Source organism: Drosophila yakuba, chromosome X (genome assembly GCF_016746365.2).
Source record: "Drosophila yakuba strain Tai18E2 chromosome X, Prin_Dyak_Tai18E2_2.1, whole genome shotgun sequence".
Lineage (NCBI taxonomy): Eukaryota > Metazoa > Arthropoda > Insecta > Diptera > Drosophilidae > Drosophila > Drosophila yakuba.
In genome coordinates this window covers 8067570-8093757 of record NC_052526.2, presented here as the reverse complement: position 1 = coordinate 8093757, position 26188 = coordinate 8067570, and the positions used below count along the sequence as shown (strand labels likewise).

The following is a 26188-nucleotide window of genomic DNA, read 5'->3' as shown; positions in this document are numbered from 1 at the left end:
ACTTTTGGACCGACTGTGTTAAAATAATTTTTGGCCATTTTTTCGCTTTTTTTGTAAGGGGTACCATCATCAAAATTTGCAAAAAATTGGAATGACAAGAAATTTTTTTTGAAAACACAGTTCGATTGGAAATTTAATTACGAACTTAACGAGGTATGGCATTCTATATTTGGACCACTATTTCGAATGCTGTGATAAAAATACTGATAATTTATTACGCAAAAAAACAGAAAATCGATTTTTGCCAAAATTTCAATATTTACGATTGGTATTTTCTGTATAACTTGGCTAAAAATGGTCAGAAAGCGAAAAGAATTACAGTTTTGTACTCCTAATTACCAATACTAACCAACCAAATCACTTTTGGACCGACTGTGTTAAAATAATTTTTGGCCATTTTTTCGCTTTTTTTGTAAGGGGTACCATCATCAAAATTTGCAAAAAATTGGAATGACAAGAAATTTTTTTTGAAAACACAGTTCGATTGGAAATTTAATTACGAACTTAACGAGGTATGGCATTCTATATTTGGACCACTATTTCGAATGCTGTGATAAAAATACTGATAATTTATTACGCAAAAAAACAGAAAATCGATTTTTGCCAAAATTTCAATATTTACGATTGGTATTTTCTGTATAACTTGGCTAAAAATGGTCAGAAAGCGAAAAGAATTACAGTTTTGTACTCCTAATTACCAATACTAACCAACCAAATCACTTTTGGACCGACTGTGTTAAAATAATTTTTGGCCATTTTTTCGCTTTTTTTGTAAGGGGTACCATCATCAAAATTTGCAAAAAATTGGAATGACAAAGAAATTTTTTTTGAAAACACAGTTCGATTGGAAATTTAATTACGAACTTAACGAGGTATGGCATTCTATATTTGGACCACTATTTCGAATGCTGTGATAAAAATACTGATAATTTATTACGCAAAAAAACAGAAAATCGATTTTTGCCAAAATTTCAATATTTACGATTGGTATTTTCTGTATAACTTGGCTAAAAATGGTCAGAAAGCGAAAAGAATTACAGTTTTGTACTCCTAATTACCAATACTAACCAACCAAATCACTTTTGGACCGACTGTGTTAAAATAATTTTTGGCCATTTTTTCGCTTTTTTTGTAAGGGGTACCATCATCAAAATTTGCAAAAAATTGGAATGACAAAGAAATTTTTTTTGAAAACACAGTTCGATTGGAAATTTAATTACGAACTTAACGAGGTATGGCATTCTATATTTGGACCACTATTTCGAATGCTGTGATAAAAATACTGATAATTTATTACGCAAAAAAACAGAAAATCGATTTTTGCCAAAATTTCAATATTTACGATTGGTATTTTCTGTATAACTTGGCTAAAAATGGTCAGAAAGCGAAAAGAATTACAGTTTTGTACTCCTAATTACCAATACTAACCAACCAAATCACTTTTGGACCGACTGTGTTAAAATAATTTTTGGCCATTTTTTCGCTTTTTTTGTAAGGGGTACCATCATCAAAATTTGCAAAAAATTGGAATGACAAAGAAATTTTTTTTGAAAACACAGTTCGATTGGAAATTTAATTACGAACTTAACGAGGTATGGCATTCTATATTTGGACCACTATTTCGAATGCTGTGATAAAAATACTGATAATTTATTACGCAAAAAAACAGAAAATCGATTTTTGCCAAAATTTCAATATTTACGATTGGTATTTTCTGTATAACTTGGCTAAAAATGGTCAGAAAGCGAAAAGAATTACAGTTTTGTACTCCTAATTACCAATACTAACCAACCAAATCACTTTTGGACCGACTGTGTTAAAATAATTTTTGGCCATTTTTTCGCTTTTTTTGTAAGGGGTACCATCATCAAAATTTGCAAAAAATTGGAATGACAAAGAAATTTTTTTTGAAAACACAGTTCGATTGGAAATTTAATTACGAACTTAACGAGGTATGGCATTCTATATTTGGACCACTATTTCGAATGCTGTGATAAAAATACTGATAATTTATTACGCAAAAAAACAGAAAATCGATTTTTGCCAAAATTTCAATATTTACGATTGGTATTTTCTGTATAACTTGGCTAAAAATGGTCAGAAAGCGAAAAGAATTACAGTTTTGTACTCCTAATTACCAATACTAACCAACCAAATCACTTTTGGACCGACTGTGTTAAAATAATTTTTGGCCATTTTTTCGCTTTTTTTGTAAGGGGTACCATCATCAAAATTTGCAAAAAATTGGAATGACAAAGAAATTTTTTTTGAAAACACAGTTCGATTGGAAATTTAATTACGAACTTAACGAGGTATGGCATTCTATATTTGGACCACTATTTCGAATGCTGTGATAAAAATACTGATAATTTATTACGCAAAAAAACAGAAAATCGATTTTTGCCAAAATTTCAATATTTACGATTGGTATTTTCTGTATAACTTGGCTAAAAATGGTCAGAAAGCGAAAAGAATTACAGTTTTGTACTCCTAATTACCAATACTAACCAACCAAATCACTTTTGGACCGACTGTGTTAAAATAATTTTTGGCCATTTTTTCGCTTTTTTTGTAAGGGGTACCATCATCAAAATTTGCAAAAAATTGGAATGACAAAGAAATTTTTTTTGAAAACACAGTTCGATTGGAAATTTAATTACGAACTTAACGAGGTATGGCATTCTATATTTGGACCACTATTTCGAATGCTGTGATAAAAATACTGATAATTTATTACGCAAAAAAACAGAAAATCGATTTTTGCCAAAATTTCAATATTTACGATTGGTATTTTCTGTATAACTTGGCTAAAAATGGTCAGAAGCGAAAAGAATTACAGTTTTGTACTCCTAATTACCAATACTAACCAACCAAATCACTTTTGGACCGACTGTGTTAAAATAATTTTGGCCATTTTTTCGCTTTTTTTGTAAGGGGTACCATCATCAAAATTTGCAAAAAATTGGAATGACAAAGAAATTTTTTTTGAAAACACAGTTCGATTGGAAATTTAATTACGAACTTAACGAGGTATGGCATTCTATATTTGGACCACTATTTCGAATGCTGTGATAAAAATACTGATAATTTATTACGCAAAAAAACAGAAAATCGATTTTTGCCAAAATTTCAATATTTACGATTGGTATTTTCTGTATAACTTGGCTAAAAATGGTCAGAAAGCGAAAAGAATTACAGTTTTGTACTCCTAATTACCAATACTAACCAACCAAATCACTTTTGGACCGACTGTGTTAAAATAATTTTTGGCCATTTTTTCGCTTTTTTTGTAAGGGGTACCATCATCAAAATTTGCAAAAAATTGGAATGACAAAGAAATTTTTTTTGAAAACACAGTTCGATTGGAAATTTAATTACGAACTTAACGAGGTATGGCATTCTATATTTGGACCACTATTTCGAATGCTGTGATAAAAATACTGATAATTTATTACGCAAAAAAACAGAAAATCGATTTTTGCCAAAATTTCAATATTTACGATTGGTATTTTCTGTATAACTTGGCTAAAAATGGTCAGAAAGCGAAAAGAATTACAGTTTTGTACTCCTAATTACCAATACTAACCAACCAAATCACTTTTGGACCGACTGTGTTAAAATAATTTTTGGCCATTTTTTCGCTTTTTTTGTAAGGGGTACCATCATCAAAATTTGCAAAAAATTGGAATGACAAAGAAATTTTTTTTGAAAACACAGTTCGATTGGAAATTTAATTACGAACTTAACGAGGTATGGCATTCTATATTTGGACCACTATTTCGAATGCTGTGATAAAAATACTGATAATTTATTACGCAAAAAAACAGAAAATCGATTTTTGCCAAAATTTCAATATTTACGATTGGTATTTTCTGTATAACTTGGCTAAAAATGGTCAGAAGCGAAAAGAATTACAGTTTTGTACTCCTAATTACCAATACTAACCAACCAAATCACTTTTGGACCGACTGTGTTAAAATAATTTTTGGCCATTTTTTCGCTTTTTTTGTAAGGGGTACCATCATCAAAATTTGCAAAAAATTGGAATGACAAAGAAATTTTTTTTGAAAACACAGTTCGATTGGAAATTTAATTACGAACTTAACGAGGTATGGCATTCTATATTTGGACCACTATTTCGAATGCTGTGATAAAAATACTGATAATTTATTACGCAAAAAAACAGAAAATCGATTTTTGCCAAAATTTCAATATTTACGATTGGTATTTTCTGTATAACTTGGCTAAAAATGGTCAGAAGCGAAAAGAATTACAGTTTTGTACTCCTAATTACCAATACTAACCAACCAAATCACTTTTGGACCGACTGTGTTAAAATAATTTTTGGCCATTTTTTCGCTTTTTTTGTAAGGGGTACCATCATCAAAATTTGCAAAAAATTGGAATGACAAAGAAATTTTTTTTGAAAACACAGTTCGATTGGAAATTTAATTACGAACTTAACGAGGTATGGCATTCTATATTTGGACCACTATTTCGAATGCTGTGATAAAAATACTGATAATTTATTACGCAAAAAAACAGAAAATCGATTTTTGCCAAAATTTCAATATTTACGATTGGTATTTTCTGTATAACTTGGCTAAAAATGGTCAGAAAGCGAAAAGAATTACAGTTTTGTACTCCTAATTACCAATACTAACCAACCAAATCACTTTTGGACCGACTGTGTTAAAATAATTTTTGGCCATTTTTTCGCTTTTTTTGTAAGGGGTACCATCATCAAAATTTGCAAAAAATTGGAATGACAAAGAAATTTTTTTTGAAAACACAGTTCGATTGGAAATTTAATTACGAACTTAACGAGGTATGGCATTCTATATTTGGACCACTATTTCGAATGCTGTGATAAAAATACTGATAATTTATTACGCAAAAAAACAGAAAATCGATTTTTGCCAAAATTTCAATATTTACGATTGGTATTTTCTGTATAACTTGGCTAAAAATGGTCAGGAAGCGAAAAGAATTACAGTTTTGTACTCCTAATTACCAATACTAACCAACCAAATCACTTTTGGACCGACTGTGTTAAAATAATTTTTGGCCATTTTTTCGCTTTTTTTGTAAGGGGTACCATCATCAAAATTTGCAAAAAATTGGAATGACAAAGAAATTTTTTTTGAAAACACAGTTCGATTGGAAATTTAATTACGAACTTAACGAGGTATGGCATTCTATATTTGGACCACTATTTCGAATGCTGTGATAAAAATACTGATAATTTATTTATTTATTTACGATTGGTATTTTCCGTATAACTTGGCTGAAAATGGTCAGAGAGCGAAAAGAATTACAGTTTTTACTCCTAATTACCAATACTAACCAACCAAATCACTTTTAACCGACTGTGTTAAAATAATTTTTGGCCATTTTTTCGCTTTTTTTGTAAGGGGTACCATCATCAAAATTTGCAAAAAATTGGAATGACAAAGAAATTTTTTTTGAAAACACAGTTCGATTGGAAATTTATTACGAACTTAACGAGGTATGGCATTCTATATTTGGACCACTATTTCGAATGCTGTGATAAAAATACTGATAATTTATTACGCAAAAAAACAGAAAATCGATTTTTGCCAAAATTTCAATATTTACGATTGGTATTTTCCGTATAACTTGGCTGAAAATGGTCAGAGAGCGAAAAGAATTACAGTTTTTTACTCCTAATTACCAATACTAACCAACCAAATCACTTTTTAACCGACTGTGTTAAAATAATTTTTGGCCATTTTTCGCATTTTTTGTAAGGGGTACCATCATCAAAATTTGCAAAAAATTGGAACGACATAGAATTTTTTTTTGAAAACACAGTTCGATTGGAAATTTAATTACGAACTCAACGAGGTATGGCATTTTATATTTGGACCACTATTTCGAATGCTGTGATAAAAATACTGATAATTATTTATGCAAAAAAACAGAAAATCGATTTTTGCCAAAATTTCAATATTTACGATTGGTATTTTCCGTATAACTTGGCTGAAAATGGTCAGAGAGCGAAAAGAATTACAGTTTTTTACTCCTAATTACCAATACTAACCAACCAAATCACTTTTTAACCGACTGTGTTAAAATAATTTTTGGCCATTTTTTCGCATTTTTTGTAAGGGGTACCATCATCAAAATTTGCAAAAAATTGGAACGACATAGAATTTTTTTTTGAAAACACAGTTCGATTGGAAATTTAATTACGAACTCAACGAGGTATGGCATTTTATATTTGGACCACTATTTCGAATGCTGTGATAAAAATACTGATAATTATTTATGCAAAAAAACAGAAAATCGATTTTTGCCAAAATTTCAATATTTACGATTGGTATTTTCCGTATAACTTGGCTGAAAATGGTCAGAGAGCGAAAAGAATTACAGTTTTTTACTCCTAATTACCAATACTAACCAACCAAATCACTTTTTAACCGACTGTGTTAAAATAATTTTTGGCCATTTTTTCGCATTTTTTGTAAGGGGTACGTACCATCATCAAAATTTGCAAAAAATTGGAACGACATAGAATTTTTTTTTGAAAACACAGTTCGATGGAAATTTAATTACGAACTCAACGAGGTATGGCATTTTATATTTGGACCACTATTTCGAATGCTGTGATAAAAATACTGATAATTATTTGCGCAAAAAAACAGAAAAACTATTTTCGCCAAAATTTCAATATTTACGATTGGTTTTTTCCGTATAACTTGGCTGAAAATGGTCAGAGAGCGAAAAGAATTACAGTTTTTTACTCCTAATTACCAATACTAACCAACCAAATCACTTTTTAACCGACTGTGTTAAAATAATTTTTGGCCATTTTTCGCATTTTTTGTAAGGGGTACCATCATCAAAATTTGCAAAAAATTGGAACGACATAGAATTTTTTTTTGAAAACACAGTTCGATTGGAAATTTAATTACGAACTCAACGAGGTATGGCATTTTATATTTGGACCACTATTTCGAATGCTGTGATAAAAATACTGATAATTATTTATGCAAAAAAACAGAAAAACTATTTTCGCCAAAATTTCAATATTTACGATTGGTATTTTCCGTATAACTTGGCTGAAAATGGTCAGAGAGCGAAAAGAATTACAGTTTTTTACTCCTAATTACCAATACTAACCAACCAAATCACTTTTTAACCGACTGTGTTAAAATAATTTTTGGCCATTTTTTCGCATTTTTTGTAAGGGGTACCATCATCAAAATTTGCAAAAAATTGGAACGACATAGAATTTTTTTTGAAAACACAGTTCGAATGGAAATTTAATTACGAACTCAACGAGGTATGGCATTTTATATTTGGACCACTATTTCGAATGCTGTGATAAAAATACTGATAATTATTTGCGCAAAAAAACAGAAAAACTATTTTCGCCAAAATTTCAATATTTACGATTGGTATTTTCCGAATAACTTGGCTGAAAATGGTCAGAGAGCGAAAAGAATTACAGTTTTTTACTTCTAATTACCAATACTAACCAACCAAATCACTTTTTAACCGACTGTGTTAAAATAATTTTTGGCCATTTTTCGCATTTTTTGTAAGGGGTACCATCAACAAAATTTGCAAAAAATTGGAACGACATAGAATTTTTTTTTGAAAACACAGTTCGATTGGAAATTTAATTACGAACTCAACGAGGTATGGCATTTTATATTTGGACCACTATTTCGAATGCTGTGATAAAAATACTGATAATTATTTGCGCAAAAAAACAGAAAAACTATTTTCGCCAAAATTTCAATATTTACGATTGGTATTTTCCGAATAACTTGGCTGAAAATAGTCAGAGAGCGAAAAGAATTACAGTTTTTTACTTCTAATTACCAATACTAACCAACCAAATCACTTTTTAACCGACTGTGTTAAAATAATTTTTGGCCATTTTTCGCATTTTTTGTAAGGGGTACCATCATCAAAATTTGCAAAAAATTGGAACGACATAGAATTTTTTTTGAAAACACAGTTCGATTGGAAATTTAATTACGAACTCAACGAGGTATGGCATTTTATATTTGGACCACTATTTCGAATGCTGTGATAAAAATACTGATAATTATTTGCGCAAAAAAACAGAAAAACTATTTTCGCCAAAATTTTAATATTTACGATTGGTATTTTCCGTATAACTTGGCTGAAAATGGTCAGAGAGCGAAAAGAATTACAGTTTTTTACTCCTAATTACCAATACTAACCAACCAAATCACTTTTTAACCGACTGTGTTAAAATAATTTTTGGCCATTTTTTCGCATTTTTTGTAAGGGGTACCATCATCAAAATTTGCAAAAAATTGGAACGACATAGAATTTTTTTTGAAAACACAGTTCGATTGGAAATTTAATTACGAACTCAACGAGGTATGGCATTTTATATTTGGACCACTATTTCGAATGCTGTGATAAAAATACTGATAATTATTTGCGCAAAAAAACAGAAAAACTATTTTCGCCAAAATTTCAATATTTACGATTGGTATTTTCCGAATAACTTGGCTGAAAATGGTCAGAGAGCGAAAAGAATTACAGTTTTTTACTCCTAATTACCAATACTAACCAACCAAATCACTTTTTAACCGACTGTGTTAAAATAATTTTTGGCCATTTTTTCGCATTTTTTGTAAGGGGTACCATCATCAAAATTTGCAAAAAATTGGAATGACAAAGAAATTTTTTTTGAAAACACAGTTCGATTGGAAATTTAATTACGAACTTAACGAGGTATGGCATTCTATATTTGGACCACTATTTCGAATGCTGTGATAAAAATACTGATAATTTATTACGCAAAAAAAACAGAAAATCGATTTTTGCCAAAATTTCAATATTTACGATTGGTATTTTCTGTATAACTTGGCTAAAAATGGTCAGAAAGCGAAAAGAATTACAGTTTTGTACTCCTAATTACCAATACTAACCAACCAAATCACTTTTGGACCGACTGTGTTAAAATAATTTTTGGCCATTTTTTCGCTTTTTTTGTAAGGGGTACCATCATCAAAATTTGCAAAAAATTGGAATGACAAAGAAATTTTTTTTGAAAACACAGTTCGATTGGAAATTTAATTACGAACTTAACGAGGTATGGCATTCTATATTTGGACCACTATTTCGAATGCTGTGATAAAAATACTGATAATTTATTACGCAAAAAAACAGAAAATCGATTTTTGCCAAAATTTCAATATTTACGATTGGTATTTTCTGTATAACTTGGCTAAAAATGGTCAGAAGGCGAAAAGAAATACAGTTTTGTACTCCTAATTACCAATACTAACCAACCAAATCACTTTTGGACCGACTGTGTTAAAATAATTTTTGGCCATTTTTTCGCTTTTTTTGTAAGGGGTACCATCATCAAAATTTGCAAAAAATTGGAATGACAAAGAAATTTTTTTTGAAAACACAGTTCGATTGGAAATTTAATTACGAACTTAACGAGGTATGGCATTCTATATTTGGACCACTATTTCGAATGCTGTGATAAAAATACTGATAATTTATTACGCAAAAAAACAGAAAATCGATTTTTGCCAAAATTTCAATATTTACGATTGGTATTTTCTGTATAACTTGGCTAAAAATGGTCAGGAAGCGAAAAGAATTACAGTTTTGTACTCCTAATTACCAATACTAACCAACCAAATCACTTTTGGACCGACTGTGTTAAAATAATTTTTGGCCATTTTTTCGCTTTTTTTGTAAGGGGTACCATCATCAAAATTTGCAAAAAATTGGAATGACAAAGAAATTTTTTTTGAAAACACAGTTCGATTGGAAATTTAATTACGAACTTAACGAGGTATGGCATTCTATATTTGGACCACTATTTCGAATGCTGTGATAAAAATACTGATAATTTATTTATTTACGATTGGTATTTTCCGTATAACTTGGCTGAAAATGGTCAGAGAGCGAAAAGAATTACAGTTTTTTACTCCTAATTACCAATACTAACCAACCAAATCACTTTTTAACCGACTGTGTTAAAATAATTTTTGGCCATTTTTTCGCTTTTTTTGTAAGGGGTACCATCATCAAAATTTGCAAAAAATTGGAATGACAAAGAAATTTTTTTTGAAAACACAGTTCGATTGGAAATTTAGTTACGAACTTAACGAGGTATGGCATTCTATATTTGGACCACTATTTCGAATGCTGTGATAAAAATACTGATAATTTATTACGCAAAAAAACAGAAAATCGATTTTTGCCAAAATTTCAATATTTACGATTGGTATTTTCCGTATAACTTGGCTGAAAATGGTCAGAGAGCGAAAAGAATTACAGTTTTTTACTCCTAATTACCAATACTAACCAACCAAATCACTTTTTAACCGACTGTGTTAAAATAATTTTTGGCCATTTTTCGCATTTTTTGTAAGGGGTACCATCATCAAAATTTGCAAAAAATTGGAACGACATAGAATTTTTTTTTTGAAAACACAGTTCGATTGGAAATTTAATTACGAACTCAACGAGGTATGGCATTTTATATTTGGACCACTATTTCGAATGCTGTGATAAAAATACTGATAATTATTTATGCAAAAAAACAGAAAATCGATTTTTGCCAAAATTTCAATATTTACGATTGGTATTTTCCGTATAACTTGGCTGAAAATGGTCAGAGAGCGAAAAGAATTACAGTTTTTTACTCCTAATTACCAATACTAACCAACCAAATCACTTTTTAACCGACTGTGTTAAAATAATTTTTGGCCATTTTTTCGCATTTTTTGTAAGGGGTACGTACCATCATCAAAATTTGCAAAAAATTGGAACGACATAGAATTTTTTTTTGAAAACACAGTTCGATTGGAAATTTAATTACGAACTCAACGAGGTATGGCATTTTATATTTGGACCACTATTTCGAATGCTGTGATAAAAATACTGATAATTATTTATGCAAAAAAAACAGAAAATCGATTTTTGCCAAAATTTCAATATTTACGATTGGTATTTTCCGTATAACTTGGCTGAAAATGGTCAGAGAGCGAAAAGAATTACAGTTTTTTACTCCTAATTACCAATACTAACCAACCAAATCACTTTTTAACCGACTGTGTTAAAATAATTTTTGGCCATTTTTTCGCATTTTTTGTAAGGGGTACGTACCATCATCAAAATTTGCAAAAAATTGGAACGACATAGAATTTTTTTTTGAAAACACAGTTCGAATGGAAATTTAATTACGAACTCAACGAGGTATGGCATTTTATATTTGGACCACTATTTCGAATGCTGTGATAAAAATACTGATAATTATTTGCGCAAAAAAACAGAAAAACTATTTTCGCCAAAATTTCAATATTTACGATTGGTTTTTTCCGTATAACTTGGCTGAAAATGGTCAGAGAGCGAAAAGAATTACAGTTTTTTACTCCTAATTACCAATACTAACCAACCAAATCACTTTTTAACCGACTGTGTTAAAATAATTTTTGGCCATTTTTCGCATTTTTTGTAAGGGGTACCATCATCAAAATTTGCAAAAAATTGGAACGACATAGAATTTTTTTTTGAAAACACAGTTCGATTGGAAATTTAATTACGAACTCAACGAGGTATGGCATTTTATATTTGGACCACTATTTCGAATGCTGTGATAAAAATACTGATAATTATTTATGCAAAAAAACAGAAAAACTATTTTCGCCAAAATTTCAATATTTACGATTGGTATTTTCCGTATAACTTGGCTGAAAATGGTCAGAGAGCGAAAAGAATTACAGTTTTTTACTCCTAATTACCAATACTAACCAACCAAATCACTTTTTAACCGACTGTGTTAAAATAATTTTTGGCCATTTTTTCGCATTTTTTGTAAGGGGTACCATCATCAAAATTTGCAAAAAATTGGAACGACATAGAAGTTTTTTTTGAAAACACAGTTCGAATGGAAATTTAATTACGAACTCAACGAGGTATGGCATTTTATATTTGGACCACTATTTCGAATGCTGTGATAAAAATACTGATAATTATTTGCGCAAAAAAACAGAAAAACTATTTTCGCCAAAATTTCAATATTTACGATTGGTATTTTCCGAATAACTTGGCTGAAAATGGTCAGAGAGCGAAAAGAATTACAGTTTTTTACTTCTAATTACCAATACTAACCAACCAAATCACTTTTTAACCGACTGTGTTAAAATAATTTTTGGCCATTTTTCGCATTTTTTGTAAGGGGTACCATCAACAAAATTTGCAAAAAATTGGAACGACATAGAATTTTTTTTTGAAAACACAGTTCGATTGGAAATTTAATTACGAACTCAACGAGGTATGGCATTTTATATTTGGACCACTATTTCGAATGCTGTGATAAAAATACTGATAATTATTTGCGCAAAAAAAACAGAAAAACTATTTTCGCCAAAATTTCAATATTTACGATTGGTATTTTCCGAATAACTTGGCTGAAAATAGTCAGAGAGCGAAAAGAATTACAGTTTTTTACTTCTAATTACCAATACTAACCAACCAAATCACTTTTTAACCGACTGTGTTAAAATAATTTTTGGCCATTTTTCGCATTTTTTGTAAGGGGTACCATCATCAAAATTTGCAAAAAATTGGAACGACATAGAATTTTTTTTTGAAAACACAGTTCGATTGGAAATTTAATTACGAACTCAACGAGGTATGGCATTTTATATTTGGACCACTATTTCGAATGCTGTGATAAAAATACTGATAATTATTTGCGCAAAAAAACAGAAAAACTATTTTCGCCAAAATTTTAATATTTACGATTGGTATTTTCCGTATAACTTGGCTGAAAATGGTCAGAGAGCGAAAAGAATTACAGTTTTTTACTCCTAATTACCAATACTAACCAACCAAATCACTTTTTAACCGACTGTGTTAAAATAATTTTTGGCCATTTTTTCGCATTTTTTGTAAGGGGTACCATCATCAAAATTTGCAAAAAATTGGAACGACATAGAATTTTTTTTGAAAACACAGTTCGATTGGAAATTTAATTACGAACTCAACGAGGTATGGCATTTTATATTTGGACCACTATTTCGAATGCTGTGATAAAAATACTGATAATTATTTGCGCAAAAAAACAGAAAAACTATTTTCGCCAAAATTTCAATATTTACGATTGGTATTTTCCGAATAACTTGGCTGAAAATGGTCAGAGAGCGAAAAGAATTACAGTTTTTTACTCCTAATTACCAATACTAACCAACCAAATCACTTTTTAACCGACTGTGTTAAAATAATTTTTGGCCATTTTTTCGCATTTTTTGTAAGGGGTACCATCATCAAAATTTGCAAAAAATTGGAACGACATAGAATTTTTTTTTGAAAACACAGTTCGATTGGAAATTTAATTACGAACTCAACGAGGTATGGCATTTTATATTTGGACCACTATTTCGAATGCTGTGATAAAAATACTGATAATTATTTGCGCAAAAAAACAGAAAAACTATTTTCGCCAAAATTTCAATATTTACGATTGGTTTTTTCCGTATAACTTGGCTGAAAATGGTCAGAGAGCGAAAAGAATTACAGTTTTTTACTCCTAATTACCAATACTAACCAACCAAATCACTTTTTAACCGACTGTGTTAAAATAATTTTTGGCCATTTTTTCGCATTTTTTGTAAGGGGTACCATCATCAAAATTTGCAAAAAATTGGAACGACATAGAAGTTTTTTTTGAAAACACAGTTCGATTGGAAATTTAATTACGAACTCAACGAGGTATGGCATTTTATATTTGGACCACTATTTCGAATGCTGTGATAAAAATACTGATAATTATTTGCGCAAAAAAAACAGAAAAACTATTTTCGCCAAAATTTCAATATTTACGATTGGTATTTTCCGAATAACTTGGCTGAAAATAGTCAGAGAGCGAAAAGAATTACAGTTTTTTACTTCTAATTACCAATACTAACCAACCAAATCACTTTTTAACCGACTGTGTTAAAATAATTTTTGGCCATTTTTTCGCATTTTTTGTAAGGGGTACCATCATCAAAATTTGCAAAAAATTGGAACGACATAGAATTTTTTTTTGAAAACACAGTTCGATTGGAAATTTAATTACGAACTCAACGAGGTATGGCATTTTATATTTGGACCACTATTTCGAATGCTGTGATAAAAATACTGATAATTATTTGCGCAAAAAAACAGAAAAACTATTTTCGCCAAAATTTTAATATTTACGATTGGTATTTTCCGTATAACTTGGCTGAAAATGGTCAGAGAGCGAAAAGAATTACAGTTTTTTACTCCTAATTACCAATACTAACCAACCAAATCACTTTTTAACCGACTGTGTTAAAATAATTTTTGGCCATTTTTTCGCATTTTTTGTAAGGGGTACCATCATCAAAATTTGCAAAAAATTGGAACGACATAGAATTTTTTTTTGAAAACACAGTTCGATTGGAAATTTAATTACGAACTCAACGAGGTATGGCATTTTATATTTGGACCACTATTTCGAATGCTGTGATAAAAATACTGATAATTATTTGCGCAAAAAAACAGAAAAACTATTTTCGCCAAAATTTCAATATTTACGATTGGTTTTTTCCGTATAACTTGGCTGAAAATGGTCAGAGAGCGAAAAGAATTACAGTTTTTTACTCCTAATTACCAATACTAACCAACCAAATCACTTTTTAACCGACTGTGTTAAAATAATTTTTGGCCATTTTTTCGCATTTTTTGTAAGGGGTACCATCATCAAAATTTGCAAAAAATTGGAACGACATAGAATTTTTTTTTGAAAACACAGTTCGATTGGAAATTTAATTACGAACTCAACGAGGTATGGCATTTTATATTTGGACCACTATTTCGAATGCTGTAATAAAAATACTGATAATTATTTGCGCAAAAAAACAGAAAAACTATTTTCGCCAAAATTTCAATATTTACGATTGGTATTTTCCGTATAACTTGGCTGAAAATGGTCAGAGAGCGAAAATAATTACAGTTTTTTACTCCTAATTACCAATACTAACCATTCCTCTGCATTTGGAGTCGCTCGTGAGCTGTTCCCACAAAACCACAAAACCATATCCGCCACTCAGCCACTTCAGGTGCACTTTTAAATGGAATGACAAAGCTCAATCGGCGACCTTGACCTTTCACCCCATGCAACCCCTCCCTGCACATGTGGTTTTTGTGGCTTTTTTGTTATTGTTGGTTTTGGACTGCAATTCGGCGAGCTTTTAAATGTCATTTGTCGCCAGGAATTGCACACATGAAATTTCGTTCGGAAAAAAAATAAAGAAAGTAAATGCAGAATTTTGTTTGTTGGTGGTATTCAACCAATGAATTTTTCATGGGAATATGTACATTTGAACCACATGGGCGATTCGGTGGTTTGGCAAAATGGACAAGGGTAAACATTTTGCGTTCATTCAGGGGAAAGCCGAAAAGAGAAAGGGGAAATTGGGAGAAAGGGCTGGCAAATAGAAAGCTCGGGCTCTTTGTGCTTTCAATTTTCAATTGTTGCGCCAAGGCGATTGTCGCGTCTGCCGAAAACGACAGCAGGAATTTGGCGTTAATTAAATTTTTATGCTCAAATGCAGGCGGCAATCGAGAGCCCGAGATCTGCGCACCGATCGGCTCTAATTGCGGGCTTTTGCATATTATTTACTTAAATTGTATTATTATTCGTAATATTTATGGCATTTTGTTTATCCCAATCGCAGGCATTCGGCCAATGCCTTTGAGGCCGGACCGCAAAAACCCCAGCAAAATCCCAAAAATCGAGCCGATCCGCGAAGCGCAATGTTATTGCCATCCCACAATATTTCACAATTTTTATTCGACATTTTTTCTCAGCCGGTCTGCCTAGGCAATTTTTGCATTTTTTTTTTTTACACCCGTTGATGAGTTTGCAATTTGCATTCTCGTGAAATTTGTTTAATACATTTCGTTGTTACATTTTCTTTGTTTGCCATTTTTCCAGACGCTTTAATGGCATTGCTCCCCAGATCGTTTCATGTATAAAATACCCCTGGTTTCGGGGAATATTCGTTCTTACTGTGAGCTTGTAAAAAATGTTCAGACGATGTTTCAGAAAAGATTCATAAACACAATATCTGATTATTGAGAACAAATATTGCATTTCCCCTGTTGGCCATAACAATTAATTGCAAATTAATTAAACTAACATCCTTTCGGTGTTTTACAAGGCAACTACAGTAACCTAGATCCATGTAATTGCGCCTATTTGGCCAAAGGATTTCACGAATCATGTTCACCTGCGATTTACCCTACGTTTCCAATTTACCTGCAGCGATGCGGTTTGTTTGTTAGGAATTGATATGAAACGATAATCGCAGCCAAGCGAAAATTCCACGCTAGAAGTATTAAAATAGTCGATGGCTCAAGTCAATGAACATTAATGAGTTTACTGTCCCTCTGAGTTTTGGGGCCTCTGGCTGTGATTTATGCAGGTGAAACGTCGTTAATCGCGATTCAATGAACTGAAATGAGTTCGGATACCTCCGAAATTATTCATATAGACTCTTTCTTGGTTTTCTTGGTTGACAACCGCCAACGACTTGACTTTGATTTCCCCAATTGCAATTCCGGAATTTCTGTGTTAATGATTTTGTGTTGCCGTTGTCATGACTGCCGCAAGTGGCAGCTAAAATCAAACAGTTTTGCGGCTAATTCTAATTCCAATTTATCCGCACCTTATCCAATTTCATCAGGTGGGCCAAGAAGTGAGGAAGAAGGAAGGAAGAACGAAAGAACGAAAGAAGGAAAGAAGGAAAGGCGGAAAGGAAGGGAGAAGAAAAGGTTGCAAACGAACAACGATTCACAACGATATTTTCGTACGGGCAGGCGGTTAAAAACGCCCAACATTCAACAAATTCCCCAGGCTGGTCATGTAGTACAGTGAACTACCGATAACAGCAACCACTTAACGAACAACAACACCGAGGTGCCCTTAGACAATCTATTCGTACAAGAGAAACACCAAACTCAACTAACAACAAATTGAAAGTGAGTATTTGACTTTTTCCTAAAACATTACTATTACTTACTTGATAAATTATTTGCTGGACTTTGATTGACACGCCTTGAAATCAATATTTTCAAATGAAATCTTTGGTTTCAGTTACGGAAGTTCTACTGTACTTATACCTTGCAGAAAGAGGTTCAAATTGATTTGACAAATGTTCTTAAGCTAATAGTGAAAAGTAAAATGCCATTTAGACAGACAAGTTCTACACATCAAATATGTATATATACACAGTGATATATCTGAAGTGAAAACTTGTTTTGATTTATGTGTTGTTATCTGTATGCGCACAATTATAATTTGTTGTGAATGAGTATAAGGTAATATATATAAGATTTATTCCTTAAGAATTCATTACCTCCACTGGACGTGGTCAGCGTGCAGACGGGAAATAGTTGGGCCTGCAGGAACTGCACGCGACCGCCTCCAAAGTCCATGGTATATATAATATATATATAGTATTTCGATTCCTACGGCATCATGATGGAAGAGGGAAGAGCAGGGAAAGTGCTATGCGGTATTTGGGATTGAACTCAAATGGGAGCACAGACTGTTGATTGATTTCCACTACCGCGCTTCACTTGCTTTTGGCACACATTGAAAAAATGCAAAACCACTCGGATATATCCTTTACACTAGGTCCTTATGCAATCGCTGTGGTAAGCGGCTATAGGCGTCATTATTGTTGGTATTCCACACACCGATTCCGACTCTACGACACTACGACACTACGATACTACGACACTTTGACACTATGAAGTTGTGTTGTGGCTCTATGTACGTCTCGATTCGCATTGCGTCGTCAATTGATAACCACCGATTTGGCCAAACTGAGCCGCAGTCGATGATTCGAGCCGTTGTGAGCCAACTCGAATTTCCACTGCGACTGTTATAAACAAATAAACAAAGCCTCGCCAGTTCTTGTTCGCTTTCTCTCTCTCTTTCTGCCAATCCTCGTTGTCTAATGTTCCAAGGAAGTGCAAGGCAGTAGAGTCCTGCCATTCTACACATACCCATACACTTTATATCTATGAGCCATCCACCTATTCATCCATGGCATGCCGTGAACATGAATTCGATTCGATGGCTCAAACAAAGCCAAAGCCAAAGGCAACCAGCCTTGGATACGCCAAAAAATAATAGAAAAATACAAAAAAAAAAATGGGAAAAAACCAACGAACACAGTTCGTGGAATTTTTGTTGCATATTCTAACGAGCAACAAATGTTTGCCGAAGGTGGAGCGATTCACGGATACGAATATCATCAGGTCACGTTTACACCGCACACTATTTAGTTTGCTTGCTAAGCATCGAGATAATTCCAGTTTACCGCAGATGAAGTGTATTATTGAGCGATTTCATAAACAATCTAGTTAGCTTTAAACTAATTATGGTGCTCAAACCCTTGTAGTTTGTACTTGTTTTCAAAATATGCAAGCTTATTCATTTCATTTTCGTTTTGGAAAACCATTTAGAAGATCAGCTGCTGTCAATTAAAACATTTTTCTAATAGCTAGAAAAGCCAGGCATAAAAATAAAATAGTCGCAGCCAAATAGAAAAATGTAAAAGAAAAGCGAATAGAAATCAAAGCACAGCCTCGATGCCAAAACGAATTTGTCAAAGTCGCTCCTCTTTGGCATACGAAAAGCGTGGGTGAGGGGGAGGGCGTAAAATCAGGGGTATGGTGAGAGGGGTGCAACACCGTGGTAAACTTTTACTAGAAGTGGAGGAAGGGAAGTGAGGAAGAAGCAGCAGCTGTCAGCTGCCTACGCGGACACAAAACGAACAGGTGTCAAAGAGCGAGAGGAGAGAGCCAAGCGAGAAGAGCAAACTTTTAATCAGTCGCTACCTATCGTCCTCCCTTCTCTTAATCTTTCTCCTCCTTCTCCTCCTTCTCGATTTGCCTGCTTTTTCTATTTGTTTCTGCCTATGAGATTATGTCATCGCAGTGGATGAGCAGCGAGAAGAAGCAGATAAACCATATGAGGTTAGGATACCGAATGCAATATACCCTTCCGCCTAAAGATCTTCAAACCCCAAAACAAAGTGAAGAACTTGTTCTTTTAAGTTTGAACAATAAGAAAGTTGTGAATCAATATAGTCCTGTTAGATACAGATTAGCTTTTCATCTCTCTAAAAAATACAATAATACCACACAGAAGAGCATTTTTGAAAAAAAACGCTGCAGCGATAAAAGCAACAGCAATGATCTTGATCGTGCAATTTATGTGTTTTCTATTTTGGCAAGACGCCGTGACTGCCAAGGCGAAAAGAAGACTCTCTAACCGAACCGTAAACGCATGCCGTCCTCCTCCTGACCCCGCGTAACGGCTCCTTTGTCCATTTTCCCCGCTTTTCGCCGATTTTTCCGCCCCTCTTTTCGCACCCCCCTCCCAGATTTTCAAGACCCTGCGCCGCTTGGCCCTCGTCAATCATCGAATTGTGCCAGCGATTAGCTTTCGCCACCCCATCCTCCGATTTGTCCGCCAAGAACTTTTCCCACTTTCCGATTCTACAGTGAATCTCATTTCATTTAAAAACTTTTTCCAAAAATATATACATATTTATGATGTATGCATATTATAATAATCAGATGTATTCAACATTTTTACAAGTATGTAATAAATTATATTTTAATATCCTAATATTTATATTTTGTGTATCAAAATGATCATCATAATATATTAATTAAATTTTATATGGGTTTCCTTTCTATCCAATATGCACTGTATCTCCTTTAGCTTTCAGCTAGCTGGCCGCTTTGGGCAAATTAACAAATTGCAATTAAAAATTTCCGTTTGCCATATTTTGGCAGCGGTCGACATGTGTGTTTTTGTTCACACAAAAAATAAAATCACCCGAATCCGCATTTCGATGCTGTATAATAATTGTGACAGTGATAAACGATGTACACGAATTGGTAGTGAAAAGCGAATTATGGGATTGCTGAATAATATTCCCGATGGATATCTGCAGATTGTGCATGCTCCTTTTGATGTTCAATCTCTAGAGGGAGTGACTCAGTGGTTCTTTTCTTATTTGATATTTTCATACATGTTCATACATATATGTGAAGGAGACGTCTTCTACCCTTTAATGTAAAAATTACTTATACGACATGTGGACCAGACTAAAGATTAATTTTTAGTTTGGTCACCAGATGATTGCTAGCTATAAAAATTACTTTTCGAGGTGCCTAAATTGTTTTAAAACATTTTACTGCTAGCCCCTTAAAGCAACACACTTTTACGAGATGCCCACACGGCGTATGCGTAATAAACTAAAAAGTTATTTAGCTGCAGAGCAGAATAGCTTTCATTTTAGTTATCTTTTGACAAGATAACGAAAGTCTTTGAACATTTCTTATCATAAATATTTGAGAGATACTTTTAAGGGTAACCCAAAATCCGTTTCTTGTGTAACCTTCTTGAGTGGATTTCCTTTGTTCCGTTTTTATTTTTGCTTACACATCAAATTGAATCTTCATTATCCGTCGACAGCGCTTGAGTGAACATATTGTGTGGCACACGGGAGAAAAAAGTAAGTGCACCGGAAAAAAAACGCATCCATTTGAAACTATTTCGGTTAATCATGTTTAATTGAGAAGTATTTTGCATGCGTTTATAGCATTTGCCTCTGTAGTATTCCAACATATCGAAATTATATTGAATTGTTTGGTGCTGCTGCTGTTTTATTTTTCTCAGTGTTGGGGATGGAGCATCTAACGGCACTCACCATTCACATAGTCGCCCAGGACTAGAGAGCATTCCATGTCATTGCATTTGAAGTTGGCTCTCACCACATTGACGTTAACGGTACTGCTATCTCTTTTGAGCTCCAGCTCATCTTGCTCTCCCTCTTCCGCCTCCTCCTTGGATTCCAGCTCGACTCCCTCTTCCTCTTCCACCTCTGCTGCTGTCCCTCTCTCTGCGCTCTTGCAGCGCTCATTGTTGTTGCTATCATCGCTGCAACTGCTGCAGCATCTCTCCGCACTCCCCCCGCTGCCCACGCTCCCCCCACTCCCCGCCGTCGTCTCGCTCTGGTGCACGGGCAGAGGCTGCAGGAGAGCGAGGGGGCAGTGGCGTCTGCTCATCGAAGCCGAACTCAAGGTTCTCAGCAGGCGGCTCAGAGAGGCGGACATTGCCTCCCTCTCTCGCTCCGCCATCTTTGGATGGATGCACTTAAACAAAAACAAATGGGGAAAGAACGCACTCCACCTCAAGAACACAGATCGAAGCGCGCGCGTGCCTGTCCAGCCCAACTAACGGTTTATCTCGGAGTCGCTCTCCTCTTCTTCGTCCAGCTAAGCTCAGCTCAGCTGCTAGCGCAACTGCTGACTGAGCTGCAAAACCAACGCGGACGACAACGGTGGCCTCTGCCACTGCCGCTGTCGACGTCGATGTCGCTGCCTTTGGCGAAATTGCGAATCACAGTAAACCACGGCATTAAAATTGTTGCTGCCACGGCGTTGCCTTTGTGCAAGGCACCGACGAAAAACAACCATACAACAAAAACAAACTGAAGGCCCGCTCAAAAGGCCGAACCTGATATACCCTCAAACAAAGGCTCCTGCAGCGGGCTACACGCATACGAATGGCAGCAAACACAAGCATGATAGTTGAGAGGCGCATAATACACCAAATGATCGAGATTCATATCAATTTATGGATAATTACTTATTTATCAGATTGTAGAATTTTATTTCATATGGTACACATGGCGTATGCGTAACTTCTGCTACTTCACGATAACTGTTGCTATCTTAAAGATGCGATGCGTTTTCATACTTAATCCCCAAATGCGGGTGCTCTCCTGTTAGAGTATTCAAAAACAAAAAAAACAAAAAAAAAACTGAAAAGCAACAAAAAATAGTTTTTCGTTGTTTTGTTGTAGGCCTACTACACGTGGCAATGCAGGCGGTGGGCGGGTCAGTGGGCGCACTATAACTCCCCTTCAGCCTTACCGCCCACCATCAGCTCCTCCCCCGCCTCCCTCCCGTTTGAAACTCCGCTGTGATTAACATAAATTGCGCACGACATGGGCTATAAACAGCGCAGCAAAATCCCGGCCCCCCCTCATCCCTGCAGTGCTTTACAGTACCCACCTAGTGCCGGAGCATTTGTTTTGCGATTTTAAAATATACATATAATAAAAAAAATATGCTCACTAAATCCCATTTGAGTTGGGACAACTCCTTCCGGGCCACTCACACCACGGAAATCGAACCCGAGCCCTTTTTTGTTGCCTACTTTTTGGCGCGTGAGCGATTTCCATCAGTGATGATGAAATTTTATCAGGAGAATGGCATGATTTATGACCTGTGACTTTGTTGCAAATTGCAGATATTTCAAGAAGTGTTAAGTGTTTTTTTTTTTAATATCCCATTGCACATTTGCTTTATTTGCATATTATTGCAGCCATTCATCAAGAGAAACGCTTGACATTTATGTTTTATTTGAGTTGTGCCAAAATGCTGGCAAATGCTGGTCTTCATTTGGCGATGACAGATTGCCGCATTTTCAAAATAAGCAATTTGCAAATGAAAAATCCATCTCAAGCGCAAGTATAAATACGAACTTTGTGCGAATATTCAATAAATTACAAGATAGTAAGCTGGTACAACATCTCTTTAGGGAAATCCATCTTAAAAAAGCCAAAAGGGCGATAAAAATAGCTGATTTGGCAGTCCCACTGCCCCCCATCGAAAAACCCCATCCAAAATCTCGTTTCTCCGTTCTTTGTGTGTTTTGCATGGCCCGCTTGGCACCAATTCCTTTTATTTTAATTTTTTTGTAGCTTTTTTCGCTTCAACTTGGTTGTTTTTGGCGGAGATGGAGACGATGTCGGCTTATTGGCATTTGACAGCGGCCTGGCAGCGGCGGGACGTCCTTAGAGAAGAGGTCCTTACGGGCGGCTCAATCTCAATGACTTGGCGGCGGCGCCACGCAAGGAAAACGCTTTTGCTAAAAACTGTGCCACAGATTAACCCATGCATGCCCTTCGTGAGATGCTTTAAAAACAAGCCAGTAAATTATAACCCTCTACTGCCGCCTAATACTACCGATTGTCACGTGATGCGTAATACTAACGCGCCGCAGCAATCACTAATCGTAAACGATAATCTGTGATTGCCATGTATCGATTAATAATCACCGCGATATAATCTGCAATCTGCGTAGTTCGTTGTGCCACCACAACGATTCAAGGATTCATTTCCGCCGGATATTGCCGCGAGGCGTCATATCGTTTTTGTCTGCAATGCGTCATTAGGCTAAGGTAACGCCAGCTGCAACGCCCGAGATCCCGAAAGCCCCAAAATCCACCACCACCTCCTCCCCCTAAAGATATAGACCCCCCTCCCTAGATGGAGGCCCCATATTATAGCCTTGCGTCGCTTGCATGTCATTTTGCTTCACCAATTGGTTGCGTCTCCTTTGTTCCTTTTTATATATCCTTTTTTTTTTTTGTGTTTGCTCAATGGTTTCGTGTAGTAGTTTTTTCTTTTTATCATTGTTTTTTTTGTGCTTTTGTTTAGTTTCGTATTTTTGGCTGCGGCCGCCCGCAGCACAGTGAAGCCCATCCGTCCGTAATCCCCGTCGGAATTTCCCCGTTTCCGGGGGGCTTTTGGGGGGATAACCAAGTAGAAGACAGTGACAGGAGCCGAAACAGAGCGGCAAGTGCTCCCTAACTCCTAGTTCTCCATATCCCCATTTCTCCACTTTTGCAATTCTTCGTTATTGATATGCATTTGGAGCCAAGACGAAAATAGACGCCGGCACCAAAAAAAGAAACATATTGCAACTATTTACGGCGGACGTCAGGTACGTCAGGTACGTCAAATGCCAGCTAAAAAGCCAAAAACTACAGCGGCAAACTGAAAGTTTTTCCTCTTTTCCTCTTTCTTCATTCGACAGGCGAGCGGAAAATGTACGGCGGTCTTTTATTTATGAAGCGTTTTCCCAGCTTAATTGATTACTGCAGGACAGCCGTGGCTTAGTAGCAACTGAACTGGTTGAATAATTATACTAATTCATTTGCTGCCAATCAATTAATCTTACTGATCACGCAAATAGTTTCAATATCTGTTTGTTCGGATTTGATTAGGAAAAAAGTATTGCTAATAACCATTCAATTGTGTATTGTTGTAATTAGAACTATACTTTCATAGTTTCAAACACTGCATTTGGAATGGATAGTAAATGGATATTAAAAAGAAACTACTACAAATGGTTTCCCTAAGGACATAACTCTGCTAGTTTTTTTCCTACTCTGATATGTACGGAATAAGACTTGGACTCACCATCGTTTTGCTTGGTTGGCTGCTGCTGCTGAAACTCACAGATCTCCGGACCCAACATCGAGTTCCGGTTCTCCTTGTCCTTGACGCCCTTCTGCATTTCGGCTCGGCGGCGATGTTCCTCCTCCTCCTGTGCCGGCTATCCTCTCACTCCACGACCACGACCACGACCACGTCCACGTCGGGATCTTGCTTCTTGAGATTACGTGACTTCACTTGGTGTGCTGGTGCGGATAGTGGGGTGACGACGAGGTGGTGAGGTTGGTTACCAGTTCGTGGATGCGATTGATGGACAAGCTGATTGTGCTGAATTTGTCTCCGTTTAGGAATGGAATTTTCCCGTTCGTGTGTTCATGTGTATGTTAAATGAGTGACTAAAGGGGTGAATGTGATTTTCAAAAAAAAAATGGCTACGGATGGGGTTTTTGTGGCTATGTGTGTCTAGTGTGTATGTTGTGGTCCGAATTAAACTCTAGTATCAGCGCCTACTTTGGTACATATTCACTTGCGGACATCGAATTCAATCGGCACACTGCGACTATCTATCTATCTAGCACACTCGTTTCCTCGTTTTCACACCTCAAGTTAGGCGCACACTGCGCGAAAATTGTCTAGTCAGATTGATCCGTTTTTAGCCAAATGAAGCATTGTGGTATTTAAATTGGGAAACATAAAAAAAAACAACAGCATTTTTAATAAGAAGAGGAAGCTTATAAAATATTGCATTAACTTATACTGCATATTTGCTGTACAACTATTCGTATCAAAGTTTTAATAAATTAATTACGTTCTGTTTGTTTTTATAACACTTTGAGTTTGCACACAGTATACATGACATATTTCTCCAAGTGTACGTTCCCAATGAAGCGCTATTTTCACCTTGAAGCGAGCGGTAAATGTTAACGGTGAACGGCGCCCAACGCCGGATACCGGGTAACTGGCTACTGGCCACCGGACGGGCTTCGATGCCGCCGGAAAAGTCGGAAAAATCGGAAAAGTCGAAAGGGTCGGAAAAATCGGAAAGGAAATGGGAAACACTTCGTGACAATGCGACGCGGGCTGGCAAACAAATCAAAGCGAATTAGTTGCATTAGTGGCAGCTATCAGCGGCAAAGGCAGCAACACGGCTCCAGGATGCGGCGCCGCTGCCAATGGCTCTCCTGCCACTCCACCCGTCTCTGTCTCTCCCTGCCTCTGTCTCTGTCCCTGTCCCTGTTCCTGTTCCCGTCCCTGTTCCACTTTCGTCTCCGTCTCCATATCCGTTTCCGTTTCCAGCTGCACCTTCAGCTGCACCTACAGCTGCAGCTCCTCCTCTGCCAAGTCGCCTGGCGTGCCAGCACCTGGGGCCATAATGCACATGCGAGTCCATTGGGGAACAGGGTGTCCTCCGTTCACATCCAGGATGTGCTGAACTCAACGAGGTTCAATCTGATATATTGTGAATCCTAATTATGCTAGAACTATATCCATATCTGTGTTCAAATGAGTTCAGTAGCGATTTTAGTTGGATTTAGATTAAGAGTTATTCCACGAATTAAACTCTTGAAAGTGCAACTAATTCTGGAATAATTAATTAACAATTTTAAACACCTAAAAGAAATGCACAGCATAGAAAACAGATGGAATCTGTTAGAGAAACGCTGCTAGGCAGTTTTAAAAATATATTTCAATAGATAATCAGTAAGTTTCCTACAACTATTTAGCATGCACTTCGAAATGGTAATCATATTGATTAAATTACACATATTCTTGTATATTTTAAATTAAACAATTAAATCGCAACGACACCCCTTATTGTAGATAATCGTATGCACTGGCATATTCATCGGATTCCCCCACA

At 35.2% G+C, this 26188-nt stretch overlaps 2 protein-coding genes across 17 annotated transcripts in view; one reads left to right on the top strand and one right to left on the bottom strand.

Moving 5' to 3' along the window:
- Positions 1 to 24818, bottom strand: part of LOC6524645 (cytosolic carboxypeptidase Nna1) — a 47088-nt gene extending 22270 nt beyond the window's left edge. For 13 of the 16 annotated variants that reach the window (XM_039370081.2, XM_039370082.2, XM_039370087.2 and 10 more), the window contains exon 1: positions 20787 to 21231. In XM_039370081.2, the coding sequence (XP_039226015.1) occupies positions 20787 to 21216 (430 nt within the window). In that variant the 5' untranslated portion in view covers positions 21217 to 21231. Of the gene's footprint in view, positions 1 to 20786; positions 21232 to 24351 lie in introns of those variants that run through there. The other 3 variants (XM_015190320.3, XM_015190317.3, XM_039370091.2) reach the window with 1 other exon arrangement.
- Positions 1 to 26188, top strand: part of LOC6524644 (glutamine-dependent NAD(+) synthetase) — a 57471-nt gene that overhangs the window by 22712 nt on the left and 8571 nt on the right. Inside the window, exon 3 of the mRNA XM_002100465.4 lies at positions 16737 to 17031. The gene's annotated coding sequence lies outside the window, so the exon portion shown is untranslated. The remainder of the gene's footprint in view (positions 1 to 16736; positions 17032 to 26188) is intronic.